We start from the raw sequence: 22,361 nt of genomic DNA, 5'->3' as shown, positions 1-22,361 counted from the left end.
TTTCAGGTCAATTTGTTTTTCTCTGTTTTTCCTCCCGTTCTTCCTTTGTCCTGTTCTGTTGTTCTTGTTTTCCAAAGTATTGTAAAAAATGTTGTTCACTAAAAAAAATGTTCTTATTTTCATTCGTTTTCAATTGTTCACTAAAAATAATATTGGCACTGTTTAAGGAAATATTTTATATCATTCGAAAAAATGTTCCAGCGTGTACTTGAAAAATGTTTAGCATGTATTTCAAACATTGTTCAAACATATGTCTTCATAATTATGTAAATCATGTATTCGAAACACTTCAAATATATATATAACCTAAATGAAAACTCCCACACGTGTCACACGAGGCGACCAAAATTTAATAATTTGTATGAAAAAATAGACATCAACATGTTTTGAAAAATATTTTATCATGCATTTGAAAAATGTTAAACTTGTACAAAAATTGTTCTTCATGCAAACAGAAAATATATATTGTATATAGAAAATATAAACATGTGATGAAAAAGCTATCGAAAAGAAAAATAAGGAAAAACTGCTTCTGGTGTTTAAATAATGTTTATTGACTTTACATAAATGTTCGACGCATATTTTAAAATGTTGTACATGACTTCAAAATGATCAAAATATGTATTTTAACACTATCCACTTCATGCATTAGAAAAATGGTGAACGTGTATCAAAAACAATTCCACATGTACAATTAAAATGTAAATGGCCATTCTTAAAAAAAGGTAAATAGCCAAATAGTACATATTTGTAGAAAATAATACTTGTTATTGAAAAGAACTAGACTAGTTCTCTTCAACAACCAGTATTGTGGTACGGAGGGAGTAATAAGAATAATTGCAAAAAACCCAAAGAACCACCAAAAAAACTAAAGAAAACGAGTGAAGAAACGAAAACAGCATAAAAATCAAAAACAAAACCATGAAACTCACCGAAGAAAAGAAACACCAAGAAAACCGCATAAAAACCAAGGAAAAAACTGAAGAAAAACCACAAAAGACTGTCCAAAATAGGTGAAATTGTAAAACCTGTATACAATACTAGGTTGACCCATGACCTCGATCGCCAAAGGTGAGGCCACACTATATCTTGTAGTAAACGAGGTGGGGACTGCTATAAATCATCCGACTGATTCTAGGAAATCAGTCGGGTCGATAACCGTCTGATACATCCTCTCCAGTCGCTGGATGGGTCAACGCTCCATCGCTTTCTTCTCCTCCAGCAAACGCATCGGTCCCTTGGTCGCTCCGTCGCAGCAGCATGCCCCGCCTAAGGTTTCCTCTGCTCCGTCGCAGCAAGCACGTCACTGATGGTAGCAGCGCCGGTGAGAGCTGCATCATAGTGCGTGATGACGACGGTGACCACGGACGTCGCAACGCAGCACGCGGCGGTCATGGTGGTTCGTTAAATTTGCAGCTCCCTGCCAGCCAGCGGCGAGTCAACTCGAAGCAGCTTCCCCGGCGGCGATATAGGAGTCGAAGCAGAACTCGTGTTGCATTGCAGCTTTGCCGGTGGTGAGATTCGGGTCGAAGCACAGCGTGCGTTGCACTACAGCTTCGTCGATGACGAGACATGAGACTAGGAGCCAATTCGCATGGCACTGTAGCTTCGCCGGCACGCGTTGCACTACGGCTTCACCAGCGACGAGATCCGGGTCGAGGCACAACGCTTGTTGCACTGCAGCTTCGCCGGTGATGATGCAACATCAACGACGGTGGCAGGGCCGACGATGGCGATTTTGTAGCACGACGGATGCTGCAAACAAAGGAATTGTAGCTGTTGGAGTGTAGTAGGTCGCCGGCCACCGACTCGCTGCTCCTGACGAGGCCAATAATGAAGGAGCTGGGCGGTACTAGCAGATTCGAAGGTAAGAGATGAAAGCGAAAAATGGGATCTCGCGAGGAAAAACGAGTGGCTTTCGTTGGGCCTGGGAGATAAGTTTTGTACGGTCCCATCAAGACATGTCATGCGTGCGAGGTGGATGATTTCTTCGAGAAATCAACTAGCTGTTTTCAAGAGTTTTGCAAACGAGATATAGCTCTCATGCCTTACTTTTCCCAATTTCTATTCGGCTCTTCACCCGCCGGTTAGAGCGTTAACCGTACTAGTGCACACCCCTTTGAACCGAATAAGTAGCCCATGAATGGCAGGTAGTGGGAAATTCGTCCCAGTTTTTGGGAAGCTTCTGGACGCTTCCTAGCCTAGAGTTGGGAAGCTTCTCGAAGTTTGTGTCCAGTTTCTCCTTTTTCTTTATTGTTTTTTAAGCGGTTTAAGTTATGTTTTATTTTTTAAATGCCCAAACAATTTTAAAAACTATTTTGAACTTTTAAAAACCTCATGATTTGTTTTAAAAATCCTTCAAAGTAATACAGCTTTTTACTAAGTTTTCTTAATGAAGTTTTCTAAATTTATGGTATTTTCAATTTTTGAAACTTTTTCAAATTTGTGAATTTTTTTTCCACTACATTAACTTTTTTCTAAAATTTCATGAACATTTTTCAAATCTGCGAACTTCTTTCAGGTTTTTGCTATCTTACTCTAGTGGACTCTTTTTAAATCAGCGACTTTTTTTAGTTTTGCTAGCCTTTTACAAACTTATGAACTTTTTTCAAATTCATGAAGAACGAGGAGATTAAGCAAAGATGGTGGGAGTACTTTGATAGGCTGTTGAATGGGGAGGGTGAGAGCTCTACCATTGAACTGGATGATTCCTTTGATGATACTAGCAGGAGTTTTGTGCGGCGAATCGAGGAGTCATAAGTCAAGGAGGCTTTAAAAAGGATGAAAGGAGGCAAGGCGATGGGCCCTGATTGTATCCCCATTAACGTATGGAGAGGACTCGGAGACGTGGGGATAGTATGGCCAACCAAGCCTTTCAACCTCATATTTTTGGCAAACAAGATGCGAGAAGAATGGAGGAGGAGTATATTAGTACCAATCTTCAAGAACAAGGAGGGTGTTCATAATTGTACTAATACCATGGAATTAAAAAGAGAGATTCATTGAGCATCTCTTAAAAAGAATGACAAGCGTAACCAAAAATCAGTTTGGTTTCATGCCTCGGAGGTCGACCCTGGAAGCCATTTTCTTGGTACGACAACTTATGAAGAGATACAGGGAGTAAAAGAAGGACCTGCGTATGGTGTTCATTGACTTGGAGAAGGCCTATGATAAGGTACCAAGGAATTTCATGTGGTGAGCCTTGGAGAAACACAAAGTCCAAGATAAGTACATTACCCTCATCAAGGACATGCACGATAATGTTGTGACGAGTGTTCGAACAAGTGATGGTGACACTGATGACTTCCCGTTTAAAGTAGGGCTGCACCAGGGGTCAACTTTGAGCACTTATCTTTTCGTCTTGGTGATGGATAAGGTCACAAGGGATATACAATGAGATATTCAATGGTGTATGCTCTTTGAGGACGATGTGGTTCTAGTTGATGAAAGTCAAACGGGGATCAATAGGAAGTTGGAGCTATTTAGACAAATCTTGGAATCAAAAGGTTTTAGAATTAACAGAACTAAAATTGGGTACATGAATTGTGGTTTGAGTACTACTAGACACGAGGAGGAGGAGGTGTGTTGGACATGCGCATGTTGAGATGGATGTGTGGACACACAAGGAAGGACCGAGTCCATAATGATGACATACAACATAGAGTTGGGGGTAGCGCCAATTGATGAGAAGCTTATCCGACATTGTCTGAGATGGTTTGGGCATATTCAACGTAGGCCTACATAAGCTAGAGTGTATGGTCGTAGTAGACCGATTATGACATAGGAGGAGTCCTTAAAGAGAGATTTAAAGGACTTGAGTATCACTAGAGAACTAGTCATGGAGAGGGTGTTGGAATTATGCCCTAGAGGCAATGATAAATAAGTTATTATTATAATTCCTATATCAAGATAATCGTTTATTATCCATGCTATAATTGTATTGAATGAAGACTTAGATACATGTGTGGATACATAGACAATACACTGTCCCTAGCAAGCCTCTAGTTGGCTGGCGAGTTGATCAAGGATAGTCAGGATCTTCTGACTACGTACAAGGTGTTGTTGCTTGATAACTGGATCACATCATTGGGAGAATCATGTGATGGACTAGACCCAAACTAATAGACGTAGCATCTTGATCGTGTCATTTTGTTGCTACTGTTTTCAGCGTGTCAAGTATTTATTCCTATGACCATGAGATCATATAACTCACTGACACCGGAGGAAATACTTTGTGTGTATCAAACGTCGCAACGTAACTGGGTGACTATAAAGATGCTCTACAGGTATCTCCGAAGGTGTTCGTTGGGTTAGTATGGATCAAGACTGGGATTTGTTACTCCGTGTGAGGAGAGGTATCTCGGGGCCCACTCGGTAATACAACATCACACACAAGCCTTGATAGCAATGTGACTTAGTGTAAGTTGCGGGATCTTGTATTACAAAACGAGTAAAGACACTTGCCGGTAAACGAGATTGAAATAGGTATGCGGATACTGACGATCGAATCTCGGGCAAGTAACATACCGAAGGACAAAGGGAATGACATACATGATTATATGAATCCTTGGCACTAAGGTTCAAACGATAAGATCTTCGTAGAATATGTAGGATCCAATATGGGCATCCAGGTCCTGCTATTGGATACTGACCGAGGAGTCCCTCGGGTCATGTCTACATAGTTCTCGAACCCGCAGGGTCTGCACACTTAAGGTTCGACGTTGTTTTATGCGTATTTGAGTTATATGGTTGGTTACCGAATGTTGTTAGGAGTCTCGGATGAGATCACGGACGTCACGAGGGTTTCTGTAATGGTCCGGAGACGAAGATTGATATATAGGATGACCTCATTTGATTACCGGAAAGTTTTCGAAATTACCGGGAATGTACCGGGAATGACGAATGGGTTCTGGATGTTCACCGGGGGGGGGGGGAGGAGCCCACCCCGGGGAAGCCCATAGGCCTTAGGCGTGCCGCACCCGCCCTTAGTGGGCTGGTGGGCAAGCCCAAAGAGGCCCCTGCGCAAGGAGATAAGAAAATCAAAGAGAAAAAAAAGGGGAAGTGGGAAGGAAGGGAAGGACTCCACCTTCCAATCCTAGTTGGACTAGGATTGGAGGAGGAATCCTCCTCCCCCCCTTCGGCCGAACCCCTTGGGGCTCCTAGAGGCCCAAGGCAAGGCCCCTCCCCTCCCACCTATATATACGGAGGTTTTAGGGCTTATTTGAGACAACTTTTCCACGGCAGCCCGACCACATACCTCCACGGTTTTTCCTCTAGATTGCGTTTCTGCGGAGCTCGGGCGGAGCCCTGCTGAGATTAGATCACCACCAACCTCCGGAGCACTGTCACACTGCCGGAGAACTCATCTACCTCTCCGTCTCTCTTGCTGGATCAAGAAGGCCGAGATCATCGTCGAGTTGTACGTGTGCTGAACGCGGAGGTGCCGTCCGTTCGGCACTAGATCGGAGCGGATCGTGGGACGGATCGCGGGACAGTTCGTGGGACAATTTGTGGGGCGGATCGAGGGACGTGAGGACGTTCCACTACATCAACCGTGTTTATTAACGGTTCTGCTGTGCGATCTACAAGGGTACGTAGATCTGAAATCCCCCTCGTAGATGGACATCACCATGATAGGTCTTCGTGCACGTAGGAAATTTTTTGTTTCCCATGCTTGTTCCCCAATAGTGGTATCAGAGCAAGGTCATGCGTAGATGTCATCTCGAGTAGAACACAAAAGTTTTATGGGCGGTGATGTGCGATTTGCTGCCCTCCTTAGTCTTTTCTTGATTCCGCGGTATTGTTGGATCGAAGCGGCTCGGACCGACATTACTCGTACGCTTACGAGAGACTGGTTTCATCGCTACGAGTAACCCCGTTGCTCAAAGATGACTGGCGAGTGTCGGTTTCTCCAACTTTAGTTGAATCGGATTTGACCGAGGAGGTCCTTGGATGAGGTTAAACAGCAATTCATATATCTCCGTTGTGGTGTTTGCGTAAGTAAGATGCGATCCTACTAGATACCCATGGTCACCACGTAAAACATGCAACAACAATTAGAGGACGTCTAACTTGTTTTTGCAGGGTATGCTTGTGATGTGATATGGCCGACGATGTGATGTGATATATTGGATGTATGAGATGATCATGTTGTAATAGTTAATATCGACTTGCACGTCAATGGTACGGCAACCGGCAGGAGCCATAGGATTGTCTTTAAACTAACGTTTGTGCTTGCAGATGCGTTTACTATATTGCTAGGATGTAGCTTTAGTAGTAATAGCATGAGTAGCATGACAACCCCGATGGCGACACGTTGATAGAGATCATGGTGTGGCGCTGCTGACAGAAGATCGTGTCGGTGCTTTGGTGATGGAGATCAAGAAGCACGTGATGATGGCCATATCATGTCACTTATGAATTGCATGTGATGTTAATCCTTTTATGCACCTTATTTTGCTTAGAACGACGGTAGCATTATGAGGTGATCTCTCACTAAAATTTCAAGACGAAATTGTGTTCTCCCCGACTGTGCACCGTTGCTACAGTTCGTCGTTTCGAGACACCACGTGATGATCGGGTGTGATAGACTCAACGTTCACATACAACGGGTGTAAAACAGTTGCACACGCGGAACACTCGGGTTAAGCTTGACGAGCCTAGCATGTGCAGACATGGCCTCGGAACACATGAGACCGAAAGGTCGATCATGAATCCTATAGTTGATATGATTAGCATAGAGATGCTTACCACTAAAACTATCCTCAACTCACGTGATGATCGGACTTGAGCTAGTGGAATTCGATCATGAACCACTCAAATGACTAGAGAGATGTACTTTTTGAGTGGGAGTTTAGCAAGTAATTTGATTAAGTTAAACTCTAATTATCTTGAACATAGTCTAAGTCCACTTTGAACATATTTGTGTTGTAGATCATGGCTCACGCGACAATCACCCTGAATTTTAATACGTTCCTAGAGAAAGCTAAGTTGAAAGATGATGGATGCAACTGTGTAGACTGGGCTCGTAATCTTAAGTTTCTCCTGCAAGCTGGGAAGAAGGATTATGTCCTTAATGCTGCGCTAGGAGATGAACCACCCGCTACGGCTGACCAAGATGTTAAGAACGCTTTGTTAACACGTAAGGAGGACTACTCAGTAGTTCAATGTGCAGTCTTGTATGGCTTAGAGCCGGGACTTCAACGTCGCTTTGAGCGTCATGGAGCATATGAGATGTTCCAGGAGTTGAAGTTTATCTTTCATAAGAACGCTTGGATCGAGAGGTATGAGACCTCCGATAAATTCTATGCTTGCAAGATGGAGGAGAATTCGTCTGTGAGTGAACATGTGCTCAAAATGTCTGGGTACTCAAACCGTCTAGCTGAGCTGGGGATAGAACTCCCGCAAGAGGCTATCACTGACAGAATTCTTCAATCACTGCCGCCAAGCTATAAGGGCTTTGTGTTGAACTACAACATGTAAGGGATGAACAAGTCACCCGGCAAGTTGTTCGTGATGATGAAAGTCGCAGAGTCAGAACTCCGTAAAGAGCATCAAGTGTTGATGGTGAATAAGACCACTAGTTTCAAGAGAAACGGCAAAGGAAAGAAGGGTAATTCAAAGAAGAGCGGCAAGCCTGTTGCCAATCCAACGAAGAAACCCAAAGCTGGACCTAAGCCTGAAACGGAGTGCTATTATTGCAAGGGTATGGGTCACTGAAAGCGCAACTGCCCCAAGTATCTGGCTGATAAGAAGGCGGCCAAAGAAAAATCAGGTATATTTGATATACATGTTATTGATGTGTACTTAACCAACTCTCGTAGTAGTGCCTGGGTATTCGATACCGGTTCTGTTGCTCACATTTGCAACTCGAAGCAGGAACTGCGGAATAAGCGAAGGCTGGCAAAGGATGAAGTGACTATGCGCGTGGGAAATGGTTCCAAGGTTGATGCAATCGCCGTCGGCACAGTTTCACTTCAGTTACCATCAGGATTAGTTATGAACTTGAATAATTGTTATTTAGTGCCTACGTTAAGCATGAACATTATATCTGGATCTTGTTTACTGTGAGACCGTTACTCGTTTAAGTCAGAGAATAATGGTTGTTCTATTTCTATGAGTAATATCTTTTATGGTCATGCATCCAATGTGAGAGGATTGTTCATATTGAATCTTGATAGTGGTAATACACATATACATAACATTGAGACCAAAAGAGTTAGAGCTAACAATGATAGCGCCATGTTTTTGTGGCACTGCCGCTTAGGTCATATTGGTGTAAAGCGCATGAAGAAACTCCATACCGATGGACTTTTGGAGTCACTTGACTTTGATTCACTTGACACGTGCGAACCATGTCTCATGGGCAAGATGACTAAAACTCCGTTCTCCGGAACAATGGAGCGTGCAAGTGACTTGTTGGAAATCATACATAGCGATGTGTGTGGTCCGATGAGCGTGGAGGCACGTGGCGGATATCGTTATTTTCTCACCTTCACTGACGATTTGAGTAGATATGGTTATGTCTACTTAATGAAACACAAGTCTGAAACATTTGAAAAGTTCAAGCAATTTCACAGTGAAGTTGAAAATCATCGTAACAAGAAGATCAAGTTCCTATGGTCTTATCGTGGGCGTGAATATCTGAGTTTCGAGTTTGGTGCTCACTTAAGACAATGTGGAATTGTTTCACAGTTGACACCGCCTGGAACACCACAGCGTAATGGTGTGTCCGAACGTCGTAATCGTACTTTATTAGAGATGGTGCGATCTATGATGTCTCTTACCAAGCCGATATCGCTTTGGGGTTATGCATTAGAAACAGCTGCATTTACTTTAAATAGGGCACCATCAAAATCCGTTGAGACGACACCATACGAACTGTGGTATGGCAAAAGACCAAAGTTGTCGTTTCTTAAAGTTTGGGGATGTGATGCTTATGTCAAAAAGCTTCAGCCTGAAAAGCTGGAACCCAAAGCGAAAAAGTGCATCTTCATAGGTTACCCAAAAGAGACAGTTGGGTATACCTTCTATCTCAAATCCGAGGGCAAAGTGTTTGTTGCTAAGAACGGAGCTTTTCTCGAGAAGGAGTTTCTCTCGAGAGAATTGAGTGGGAGGAAGATAGAACTTGATGAGGTTGTCGAACCTCTCATCCCTTTGGATGGTTCCGCAGGGCAAGGGGAAATCCCTGTCGTTGCGACGCCGGTTGAGGAGGAAGTTAATGATGATGATCATGAAACTCCGGATCAAGTTCCTGTCGAACCTTGCAGGTCGACGAGACCGCGTACTACTCCAGAGTGGTACAGTAATCCCGTCTTATCAATTATGTTGTTAGACAACAATGAGCGTGCGAATTATGAAGAAGCAATGGTGGGCCCAGATTCCAACAAATGGCTGGAGGCCATGAAGTCCGAGATAGGATCCATGTATGAAAACAAAGTGTGGACTTTGGAAGTACTACCTGAGGGCCGCAAGGCTATTCAGAACAAATGGATCTTTAAGAAGAAGACGGACGCTGACGGTAATGTGACCGTTTATAAAGCTCGACTTGTGGCAAAGGGTTTTTCACAAGTTCAAGGAGTTGACTACGATGAGACGTTCTCACCCGTAGCGATGCTTAAGTCCATCAGAATCATGTTAGTAATAGCTGCATTTTTCAATTATGAAATCTGGCAGATGGATGTCAAAACGGCGTTCCTTAACGGTTCCCTTAAGGAATAGTTGTATATGATGTAACCCGAAGGTTTTGTCGATCCTAAAAATGCTAACAAAGTGTGCAAACTCCAGCGATCCATTTATGGACTGGTGCAAGCATCTCGGAGTTGGAATAAACGTTTTGATGAGGTGATCAAAGCATTTGGGTTTATACAAGTGGTTGGAGAATCTTGTATTTACAAGAAAGTGAGTGGGAGCTGTGTGGCGTTTCTAATATTATATGTGGATGACATATTGCTGATTGGAAATAACGTGGAGTTTTTGGAGAGCATAAAGGATTACTTGAATAAAAGTTTCCCTATGAAGGACCTAGGAGAAGCTACTTACATTCTAGGCATTAAGGTCTATAGTAATAGATCGAAACACCTGATAGGACTTTCACAAAGTACATACCTTGATAAAGTTTTGAAGAGGTTCAAAATGGAACAGTCCAAGAAGTGGTTCTTGCCAGTTTTACAAGGTACGAGATTGAGTAAGACTCAGTGCCCAGCAACTGATAAAGATAGAGAGCATATGAGCACCGTCCCCTATGCTTCAGCCATAGGTTCTATCATGTATGCAATGTTGTGCACTAGGCCGGACGTTAGCCTGGCCATAAGTATGGCAGGCAGGTTCCAGAGTAATCCAGGAGTGGATCACTGGACGACGGTCAAGAATATCCTAAAGTACCTGAAAAGGACTAAGGAGATGTTTCTCGTGTATGGAAGTGACGAAGAGCTCGCCGTAAAAGGTTACGTCGATGCAAGCTTTGACACAGATCCAGAGGACTCTAAGTCGCAGACCGGATACGTATTTATTCTTAATGGGGGTGCGGTAAGCTGGTGCAGTTCCAAGCAAAGCGTCATACCTGATTCTACATGTGAAGCGGAGTACATGGCTGCCTCGGAGGCGGCTAAGGAGGGTGTCTGGATGAAGCAGTTCATCACGGATCTTGGAGTGGTGCCAAGCGCACTGAATCTAATAACTCTGTTTTGTGACAACACGGGTGCCATTGCCTTAGCAAAGGGACCACGGTTTCACGAGAAGACCAGACACATCAAACGACGCTTCAACCTCATGTGCAACTACATCGAAGGGTAGGACGTAAATATATGCAAAGTGCACACGGATCTAAATGTGGCAGACCCGCTCACTAAACCTCTTCCATGGGCAAAGCATGATCAACACCAGAACTGTATGGGTGTTAGATTTATTACAATGTAATTCGCATGGTGATGTGAGGGCTAGATTATTGACTCTAGTGCAAGTGGGAGACTGTTGGAATTATGCCCTAGAGGCAATGATAAATAAGTTATTATTATAATTCCTGTATCAAGATAATCGTTTATTATCCATGCTATAATTGTATTGAATGAAGACTTAGATACATGTGTGGATACATAGACAAAACACTGAACCTAGCAAGCCTCTAGTTGGCTGGCCAGTTGATCAAGGACAGTCAGGGTCTTCTGACTATGTACAAGGTTTTGTTGCTTGATAACTCGATCACATCATTGGGAGAATCAGGTGATGGACTAGACCCAAACTAATAGACGTAGCATGTTGATCGTGTCATTTTGTTGCTACTGTTTTCTGCGTGTCAAGTATTTATTCCTATGACCATGAGATCATATAACTCACTGACACCGGAGGAATACTTTGTGTGTATCAAACGTCGCAACGTTACTGGGTGACTATAAAGATGCTCTACAGGTATCTCCGAAGGTGTTCGTTGAGTTAGTATCGATCAAGACTGGGATTTGTCACTCCGTGTGACGGAGAGGTATCTCGGGGCCCACTCGGTAATACAACATCACACACAAGCCTTGCAAGCAATGTGACTTAGTGTAAGTTGCGGGATCTTGTATTACGGAATGAGTAAAGAGACTTGCCGATAAACGAGATTGAAATAGGTATGCGGATACTAACGATCGAATCTCGGGCAAGTAACATACCGAAGGACAAAGGGAATGACATACGGGATTATATGAATCCTTGGCACTAAGGTTCAAACGATAAGATCTCTCGTAGAATATGTAGGATCCAATATGGGCATCCAGGTCCCGCTATTGGATATTGACCGAGGAGTCCCTCGGGTCATGTCTACATAGTTCTCGAACCCGCAGGGTCTGCACACTTAAGGTTCGACGTTGTTTTATGCGTATTTGAGTTATATGGTTGGTTACCGTATGTTGTTCAGAGTCCTGGATGAGATCACAGACGTCACGAGGGTTTCCGGAATGGTCCGGAGACGAAGATTGATATATAGGATGACCTCATTTGATTACCGGAAGGTTTTTGAAATTACCAGGAATGACGAATGGGTTACGGATGTTCACCGGGGAGGGGGGGGGGCAGCCCACCCCGGGGAAGCCCATAGGCCTTAGGGGTGCCGCACCAGCCCTTAGTGGGCTAGTGGGCAAGCCCAAAGAGGCCCCTACACAAGGAGATAAGGAAATCAAAGAGAAAAAAAAGGGAGAAGTGGGAAGGAAGGGAAGGACTCCACCTTCCAATCCTAGTTGGACTAGAATTGGAGGAGGAATCCTCCTCCCCCCTTCAGCCAAACCCCTTGGGGCTCCTTGAGCCCCAAGGCAAGGCCCCTCCCCTCCCACCTATATATACGGAGGTTTTAGGGCTGATTTGAGACAACTTTTCCATGGCAGCCCGACCACATACCTCCACGGTTTTTCCTCTAGATCGCGTTTCTGCAGAGCTCGGGCGGAGCCCTGCTGAGATTAGATCACCATCAACCTCCGGAGCGCCGTCACGCTGCCGGAGAACTCATCTACCTCTCCGTTTCTCTTGCTGGATCAAGAAGGCCAAGATCATCGTCGAGCTGTACGTGTGCTGGACGCGGAGGTGTCGTCCGTTCGGCACTAGATCAGAGCGGATCGTGGGACGGATCGCGGGACGGTTCGTGGGTCGGTTCGCGGGGCGGATCGAGGGACGTGAGGACGTTCCACTACATCAACCGCGTTTATTAACGCTTCTGTTGTGCGATCTATAAGGGTACGTAGATCTGAAATCCCCCTCGTAGATGGACATCACCATGATAGGGCTTCATGCACGTAGGAAATTTTTTGTTTCCCATGCGACGGTCCCCAACAGAGGGGTGTGTGGAAGCACTAGTGCAGCCACGTGCTGTACAAACAGTATTTACACCCTTTCTGTGACGTAGTTCCAAACCGTCACCTTGCATGTGTGGGAGAATGGGCGGCCTATCCCATACGACAGAGTTAAATCGTCCGTGATGCCTCCGTCTGGTCACACACGCTAGACAAAACTAGGGCGTGTGCGATTGGGAGGACCATCACAAACATACATATTGAAGAAGTCATGTGAGATGTGCTTTGCATCCCACACAGGAAATCCCAAAGACACGTCTCCGTTCGTAGTGCACATCACACAATATTCTGCATCACATCGTTTGTGATAGAGCTGGCCATCACACACGATAGTCATAATTGTGTCGATTGTGTTATTCAATACATCACTCACAGTACCTAGAAGAAATTGTTTGGCATTGGGTTGTCCATCACACACATTTGTTGTGTGAAAAAGTTTGTGATTGGCGGACAAACACACACAGTTTTTAACCGGAAGTCGTGTGTGATTCTTCAGTGATCCAACACGCTAACTTTCTAGAAACTGTGTGGTTTGTTGAGGTAATCACCCACGGTGTTCTCTTGGAAACCATCTGCAATAGGAACCACAATTTTCAGCCTAATTGCTCTATTATTTATAATCCATTTAGTAATCAAATTAACATTTGATATCTAGCACACAGTTTATGAAAGTGCGTTATATTGACTAGGAGGGGGGGTGAATAGGCGACTTTCCCAAATTCGTCACTCAAGAATTTCTACTTGAGGAATTTGCTAAGTGACGAACTACTTGCACCAGAATAAGTACTCACGTGTATGCATAACATGACAATATCATAGCCGTCATGGTGAAATGAAACATACACAAAGTGCGAGTAGCATATAAACATGATAAACAGGCGAAGAACAAGGTGACTGAAGAATTTGAGATGAGGAAATTGAGAAAGTCCCCAGTCAAAGTCTTCAAATAGTAACGATCAATTTCATCAACAAGTATTCGAATAAATGAAGGGGTTGATGAAATAGAACCAGGAGCTTAGTGAAGACAATGGTTTGATGATCCAATTCCAACTGTTGTGACAGTCGTATGTCTGGTTTGGACCGGTTTAGTATATAAACCAAAGGACACACATTCCTTACCATGTTCTTCTTGAGCTAAGTTCACACACACCTCAGCCAACACTCATGGTAAGTCTTCAGGGTAGACTTCCAAACCCTCACAAACTCGATCACCCGGCAATCCACAATTTCCACTTGGATGCTCAAGACCATGACGCCTAACCGTCTAGAAGATACACAGTCTTCAAACGTAACAATCATCGGTTACACACAAGAACAATCTCTTCAGTGATGCTCAATCACTTTGTGTTTTTGGTTTTTGGTTTTGGGTTTTTTCCTCGGTGATGATTGTCTCTCAAAGTCCTCGGAGGATGGGTTGCTCTCAAATGACAAGTGTCAAGTTCTCTCTCCGATCTGCCAACCAACTAGTGGTTATGGGGGCGGCTATTTATAGCTAGCGTGTAATCCGCATGATAAGACAAAAATGCCCCAGTGATATGACTGTTATGTGGATAAGATTTTGGGGACAACTGGCACAAAGCACAAAAACGGTCAGAATTTCAAACTATGAAAGTCCTTAGATCTATCATGTAGGCAATTCACACTAGCAAAATCCTAACTCCCCAATTAGACCAAATTACTCACAGACCAGAAGAACATTGACTGTGTCATTGAAGAATTTGACTGATCTGCAAGGGATTTGCAAAGACTTTTCTCGAAGGATTAATTATGTGTAGGCTTTTAGATGAGCATCACTTCAAATCTTTTCCTTAGTATTACCTCGACCCTCTTTAATAGTACAGTGTTCCTGTCACACAAAAGATAGGAAACGAAACTATGAAAACAAAAGTCTTCATGCTTCACAGTCCTCGCAGCAATATCTTCAAGGACACACCAATTTCCTCACTTTCAAAGTCTTCAGGAAAATATCAAAGTCTTCAGTGGAAGACATTCATTTATAGGGTTCTTTAGATATACCAAACTCCTGAGCGACTTATAGAGTGTGTGTACATGAAAATGTGTTATATCGACTACAGGGGGGGTGAATAGGCGATTTTTACAATTTCATCACTGAGGAAATTTATAGTGAGGAAAGTCCTCAGTCATGAACTGAGTGCAGTGGAAATAGTACAAAGTTAGAAGTGCAAAAATGTCTACAACAAAGTACTCAACGTGATTTCAGAGATTCGGTTTGCACATGTCACAAGTACAAGATAAGCAGGTGAAGAATAACTCACGTGTAGAATTTGAGGTGAGGAATTCACAGAAAGTCTTCAGTCAAATTCTTCAAATAGTACACGTGAAAGTCTTCAACATGCAATTGAGGAAATGAAATAGTTGAGGAAATAGAACCAGTAGCTCGATGAAGACAGTTGTTGATTGATGACCCACAAGTATAGGGGATCAATCGTAGTCCTTTCGATAAGTAAGAGTGTCGAACCCAACGAGGAGCAGAAGGCTCTGATAAACGGATTTCAGCAAGGTAATAACTGCAAGCACTGAAAGTAGCGGTAACAAGTGATTGTGTAGCGAGGTGAAACGTAGCAAGCAAAGAGTAACAAGTAGCAATTAGTAGCAACGGTGCAGCAAGTGGCCCAATCCCTTTTGTAGCAAGGGACAAGCCTGAACAAAGTCTTATAGGAGGAAAAACGCTCCCGAGGACACACGGGAATTTCTGTCATGCTAGTTTCATCATGTTCATATGATTCGCGTTCGTTACTTTGATAGTTTGATATGTGGGTGGACCAGCGCTTGGGTACTTTCCACTTATGATTAACCTCTCTCGCAAGAATCCGCAACTACAAAAGAAGAATTAAGACAAAGTCTAACCATAGCATTAAACTAGTGGATCCAAATCAGCCCCTCGCGAAGCAACGCATAGACTGGGGTTTAAGCTTCTGTCACTCCAGCAACCCATCATCTACTTACTACTTCCCAATGCCTTCCTCTAGGCCCAAATATGATGAAGTGTTATGTAGTCGACGTTCACATAACACCACTAGAGGAAAAACAACATACAACATATCAAAATACCGAACGAATATCAAATTAACATGACTATTATCAGCATGACTTATCCCATGTCCTCAGGAACAAAAGTAACTACTCACAAGACATAATCATAATCATGACCAGAGGTGTAATGAATAGCATCAAGGATCTGAACATAAACTCTTCCACCAAGTAATCCAACTAGCATCAACTACAAAGAGTAATCAACACTAGTAGCAACCTTACAAGTACCAATCGGAGTCGCGAGACGAAGATTGGTTACAAGAGATGAACTAGGGATTGGAGAGGAGATGGTGCTGATGAAGATGTTGATGAAGATGCGTCCCCTCCGACGAGAGGAGTGTTTGTGATGACGATGGCGACGATTTCCCCCTCCGGAAGGGAAGTTTCCCCGGCAGGATCGTCCTACCGGAGCTCTAGATTGGATCTGCTCAAGTTCTGCCTCGTGGCGGCGGCGAAACCACGAAAAAGCTCCCGATTGATTTTTTTTTCCAGACCAGGACGCTTCATATAGCAATATAGGGGGGCTTGTACCTTCAGGCAGCCCACAAGCTTGCCCACCGCCACTAGGGGGGTGGTGGCGGAGTGGGGGCTTGTGGGGCCCTCGTGGCCGCCCTCCGGTAGTTTTTTTGCTGAGTATTTTTAATATATTCCAGAAAACGTAAGTACTGAGTTTGAAGAATTTAAAGTCAAGATACAGAGAAACTCCCCGTGAAGATGTGCATGTTTTGAGGAATTTGGTTTGAACAACACATGCACATTGATGATATATATCATGGAGATCTCTCCCTCTATCGTGTAATTCATGCATGTGTTTAACATATAGTAAAAATATGAAGACTCTCCATGTCATGAGTCTGGACGTCACTTTCAGCTCTTATTTAGAAGAAACGTGTCACCTACTTTCCTCTTGTCGCATTCACCTTCTCTCACAATGGCTAGGACCATGCATATGCAGGCATTTTACATAAAAATACCCTCTAATGCTGATTTTGGTTACTGTTTGCCTAATCACAAAAAAATTGAAAATTATATTGGACTTTATATTTATATATTCAACTAATGTTGTTATTTACACCTATATTTATAACTTGACATGTTATTTATATCTAATTGTCAAGTTAATTTGTTCCAGTTGTCAGTTAAGTTCTCATTTTTATTTCATATAATGTGCAAGTTGTCAGTTTTAATTGTATCAAGTTGCCATTTTTACTTCAAATAGCTAATCATTTTTTACACTTTATTGTCAGATTTAATTGTGTGTAGTTGCCATTTGTTTCTTATAGATTGCCAAATTTTTTACACTATTATTGTCAGTTTTAATTGTGCCGAGTTGTCATTTTTATTGCATATGGCTTGTCAACTTTTTTACACTTTTAGTTGTCAGCTTTAACTGTGCCTAGTTATAATTTTTATTTGATATAGCTTGCCAATGTTTTTACGCTTTAGTTATCAGTTTTAACTGTGCGGAGTTTTCATTTTTATTTCATATATAGCTTGCCCAAATTTTCACACTCTAGTTGTCAGTTTAAACTGTGGCTAGTTATAATTTTTGTTTCATATAGCTTGCCAATTATTTCAGACTCTAGTTGTCGCTTCGAGTTGCCTTTTTGTTTATATAGCTTGCCGAAAAATTGTGTCCAATTGCCAAATTATTTGTTATGCTCGCCTACATGGTTAATTGCGTTAAATTTCCATAAAACTTGTCGTATTGTTATCCCCAACTGATATTTTTAATAGATAACATGCAGTTAAACTGTAATGATCTATGCACGATGGCAACACATCAAACTGCTTTCGATCTAGAATCTCAGCTATATTGCTAAATAAGGAGGAAGGTTTTCTGCAGAAAAAGTAATCACTACCACTGGTTGATGTACCTTCAACAAATTCCACTATTATTCCCTTCTTGTTTTGGAAAAAAAATAATAATGTTGCGTGTGCTCCTTCTCATAGCAAAAATATTATAGCACTGTAGCATGCATGCCAACTGTAGTCTATAGATCTATACCATGTTAAAACAATGTCCTGTAATATGTGCGTGGATGTAGATATATAGCTCTCCTGTAGTGAAATAGTGTTGCAACACTGTACAACACTGTAGCGAAGAATATAACGCCCACGATCCCACCGCATGGGAAGGCTGCTGTGCGGCGTCGTAATATAGATTTTTCCTTTTGTCTTTGGGAAACGTTTCTGGTCGATGCGTCGGTCAAAACGTTCGGCCGGCCGCATGCGACCCACGCGTTGAGCGTTGATTAGGCATGCAACATTTTTCCGTTTAAATTGTTACAACCAGCGTTCATATTTGCTACTAGTGTTTTTCATTTGTTACAGCTGTCCGTTAAAAAAGCAGCATCCACGGTTGGTTGCAACTCGACTTCGTTGGGGTTTTGCTACAACCGGCGTTTTGACTTTTGTTACAACCGTGTTAATTTTTGCTACAGCCGGCATCATTTTTTGCTGCAACCGTTTATTAAAAAAGTTGCATCCGCGTTCACGTAGATATTTGTTACAACCGGCGTTTGACTTTTGCTACCACGCATCATCAGCTTCGTTTTTTTGCTATGATCGCGTAGATATTTTTTTTTCAATAAATTCTGTTTTTTTGTAACCGTTGAAAAAATTGCTGCATCGCGTTGAAATTTTGCTGCATCGGGATAGAAATATTGGATGAAGATCTAACGGTGCGGACGCGCGGCAATTGGTGGATCATGCGGCGCGCGGCCAACCGAACACGCCGGCGCAGAGCACTGCCCTTTGTCTTTTCCTTTTAGAATTTTATTTTAATGGCCCACGTGCAACTTTTTCTCCGTGACATTTTGGTAAATCAAATGTGGCGTGCCCAAAAAGACCCAGAGCAGTCAACACACTCCCTCCCAATCGCTGCCACCGCGATGCTCGCCGGCCACGGTATCCTCGCCGTGGTCACTGTCCTGCTCCTACTGCCGTCGGCCCGTCCGCTAGAGGACAGCACCTGCGACCCCAGCACCACCTTCGCGCCCAACAGCACCTATCAGGCGAACCTGAATCTCCTCGCCGCGGCGCTCCCGGGCAACGCCTCCTCCGCGCCGGCCGGCTTCGCCGCCCTCTCCGCCGGCACGGCCAGCCGGGCCTACGCGATGGCGCTCTGCCGAGGCGACGCCAGCGCCTCGTCCTGCGCCGCCTGCGTGGCGGTAGCGTTTCGCGCCGCCGGCCAGAGCTGCCCCAACAACACGGGCGTCACCATGTACGAGGACGACTGCGTCCTCCGCTTCGCCAACCGCCAGTTCTTGGACTTCCTCAAGGCCGACCAGTGGCAGGCCGGCGAACTCAGGTATTGCAAATATAATACTTCTAATATGCTCTTGCCGGATTTAAATAATGATTCCGATGAACTTGTTCCAAATTTCAATTTCCGGTACCAGTATCCAAACCAGAACGGCTGATGGGAGCGTTCCGACAGTCGCGGTTGCCTGGTTCAGAGCCGCGGCCACATCCATCCTCACCGCTGTGTCCGCTGCTTCGAGCAACTCGACCGCTGGCGCCAGCGACGGCAAGAAGCAGTACTTCGTCACGGGCGAGGTTGACTTCGACCCCAGGATCTACGCGCTCGCGCAGTGTGTGCCGGTCTTGACACCGGAGCAGTGCAGCAGTTGTCTCGGCCAGCTCCTCGTGCAAATAAAAGTCCAGCTGAGCACCAAACCGCCGTGGATTTCATCTCGTGTGGAGTGGTGCGACCTGAGGTATAACGTGCGGCCATTCTACCAGGGCCAGGCCATGCTGCAGCTTCAGGCGCCACCTGCGCCGTCATCTGGTACTCCAGAGACTGGAGCTGGTAACACATTACTCTGACGATTCTTTCTTGGTTTTGTCTGAAGAATTAATGCGGTTTTGATAGGCTGTTCATGGTGATCATACTACTGTAATTGTTGCCAATTGTCCGACAGCTCAGCTACCCCGGCCAGAGTTGTCACAGATTTTTATCTAATTTTAGAGTTCATGTTTGGTGTATGCAACTGCAGAGAAGAAAAAGAGTAGTGCAGTGGGTATCTCTGTGGGCATCGTTTGTTCCCTTGTATTGATATCGATTCTTTTGGCTCTGGCCTTCATTCGCTTCAGAAGGATTAACAAGGCTACCGAGCACGACAACCGTGAGTGGCATCAAGAATGAGTACCTGCTCATGATCTGGAATTTAATGTTTACTGATACCATTCTTGCCATTTGGCACCAGCATTCAAGAAAATTTCGAGAGCGCAGTGTGTGATCTATGATTTGCCTGCGCTGGAAGAGGCAACTGAAAACTTTTCGCAGAGGAATAAGCTCGGAGAAGGTGGTTTTGGTGCTGTGTACAAGGTAACCGAAGAGGGCTAGTAGTGTATATATGCAATTGAAAAGGAATGCTCTGTATCATAACTTGTCTGAAAATGGAATAATCTGTTTCAGGGGATACTCCCGGATGGGCAGGAAATAGCAGTGAAGAAACTTCTGGGAACAGCTGGGCATGGTTTGGATCAGCTGCACAATGAGGTGCTGATGCTGGCGGAACTTCAGCACAAGAACCTTGTTCGGTTACACGGTTTTTACTCGCATCGGGATGATACACTTCTTGTTTATGAGTACATCAAGAATGGGAGCCTTGACAACTTTCTATCCGGTATTTATTATTTCCTCCCCACTTACTTGTACCTCACCAACTTGCCAAATTGATAGATCCTAAATACTTTCAAATGCTGTATCACATTCACGCCAACTTAGCATGCATTTCCATAGTAGAGAAACTTATAGTCAACTTAAACTACTACCAGTGCATTCATTTTCTTCTTTTGTTTATCTTTCAGCACTAGCCAACTTAAGTTGAAAAATATATTTGAACCAGATGATACTAGAGAGGAGGGACACACGCTAGTTTGGGGGCAACAATACAACATCATTCTTGGCATTGCCAAGGGAATATTGTATCTTCACGAGGATTCGAGCATGAGGGTTATCCACCGGGATCTGAAACCGAACAACATTCTTCTTGATGAGGAGATGGAAGCGAAAATTGCTGACTTTGGGTTGGCAAGGCTGCTAGGAGAAGGTCACACACATACCAAGACATCTGGAGCTGTTGGAACACTGTAAGCTCACCTTCATATGCAACCCAAACCTCCATGAATCGCATAGTATTAGTAACATTTAACTGCTCACCAACCATCCTCTGCAGTGGTTACATGGCTCCAGAGTACGCGATACATGGACGTGTGTCACCCAAGATTGACATTTTCAGCTACGGTGTATTGGTCCTCCAAATCGTTACTAGGAGAAGGGAGTGCTGGTCTGCTGATGGCAACACTGTGAATCTCCTCACTGAGGTCGGTGCTGATTTTACTTGAGTATCATCTCATCTCATCTATCTTGTGCTTCTATCTGTATGCAGAAGCTAGCTTTTTTTTTGCGTAATATATGAACATTGTTATCATATGGATCCCAGGTTTCCACTTTTCCACTAATAGACTGAAATTAAATAACAAACTGACAGGTTTGGAATCACTGGAAAAAGGGAACAATCTCGCAAATGATGGATCAAACCCTCGACCAACATACTCGAAACCAACAGCTACAATGTTTACACGTTGGACTGATGTGTGTCCAAGCGCACCCGGACGACAGGCCTGAGATATCGACCGTCATTTTCATGTTAACCAGGGACAGCATGGAGCTTCAGCTACCGGAGGAACCTGCATTCTTCTTTGGGAGTGGGCAAAGTTCTGATTTCGTGTCGGGAGAGGACATTTCTGTGAATGGGGTTTCATTTACGGAGCCGTACCCTAGGTAAATCCAATGTACGAGTGTGATGTGAGAGTGCTCAAGGCATGATTCATTTCTTAATTTGCCTGGGTTTCATATTTACTGATCAGCCGGCACTGAGTTGATCATGTAATGGAACAAGGCTTCAGGGCCCATTTGGTTCTCAAGATTCTATAACCGTAGGATGGGTTGACATGAAACATTGAATACTATAGGAATCAGAAACACACGAATCTGTAATAGAAGTTGTTTGATTACACCACAAGAAAAATGCTGGAATTTAACTATAGCATTGGGTGCATGACATATTTGTCATGAAAGACAAGACACCTAGGGACCTGATTTGTTCCATGATTTGTTCAATGGGCACTTGCAGCTATTCCACCTTAACTTTGGGACAATCACATTGTTGCCAAAGAAGGAGGGGGCTTTGCGCATTGAACAATTCCGTCATATTTGACTGCTTAATGTGAGTTTCAAGATATTCACTAAGGTTGGGACGAATAGATTGACACGGATTGCACATGACGTTGTGCAACCAAGTGAAACTGCTTTCATGTTGGGCAGAAACATACTTGAGGGTGTGGTTGTCCTTCATGAAACTTTGCACGAAATTCACTTGAAGAAACTAGATGGGGTTATCTTCAAGGCAGATTTTGAGACAGCGTATGACAAAGTAAAGTGGCCTTTCCTTCAGCAAGCTCTTCGTATGAAGGGTT

The 22,361-nt window shown here is 43.7% G+C and overlaps 1 protein-coding gene across 2 annotated transcripts; it reads left to right on the top strand.

Moving 5' to 3' along the window:
• Nucleotides 1-18,702: 18,702 nt before the first annotated feature.
• Nucleotides 18,703-21,931, top strand: LOC123400222 (cysteine-rich receptor-like protein kinase 6). Of its 2 annotated transcripts, XM_045094647.1 has the most exons (8): nt 18,703-19,185; nt 19,277-19,686; nt 19,874-20,002; nt 20,084-20,205; nt 20,296-20,506; nt 20,729-20,972; nt 21,059-21,206; nt 21,374-21,931. In XM_045094647.1, the coding sequence occupies exons 1-8, from the start codon at nt 18,704-18,706 to the stop codon at nt 21,668-21,670; spliced, it is 2,043 nt and encodes a 680-aa protein (XP_044950582.1). In that variant the 5' UTR covers nt 18,703; the 3' UTR covers nt 21,671-21,931. The 2 variants fall into 2 exon arrangements, with proteins under 2 accessions (XP_044950582.1, XP_044950583.1); XM_045094648.1 differs by lacking the exons at nt 21,059-21,206; nt 21,374-21,931 and having other exon boundaries at nt 20,691-20,777.
• Nucleotides 21,932-22,361: the final 430 nt, after the last annotated feature.

Source organism: Hordeum vulgare, chromosome 5H, assembly GCF_904849725.1.
Source record: "Hordeum vulgare subsp. vulgare chromosome 5H, MorexV3_pseudomolecules_assembly, whole genome shotgun sequence".
In the NCBI taxonomy this organism is placed as follows: Eukaryota; Viridiplantae; Streptophyta; class Magnoliopsida; order Poales; family Poaceae; genus Hordeum; species Hordeum vulgare.
Note: the sequence above shows the minus strand (reverse complement) of the source record. Positions and strands in the feature narration are given on the sequence as shown.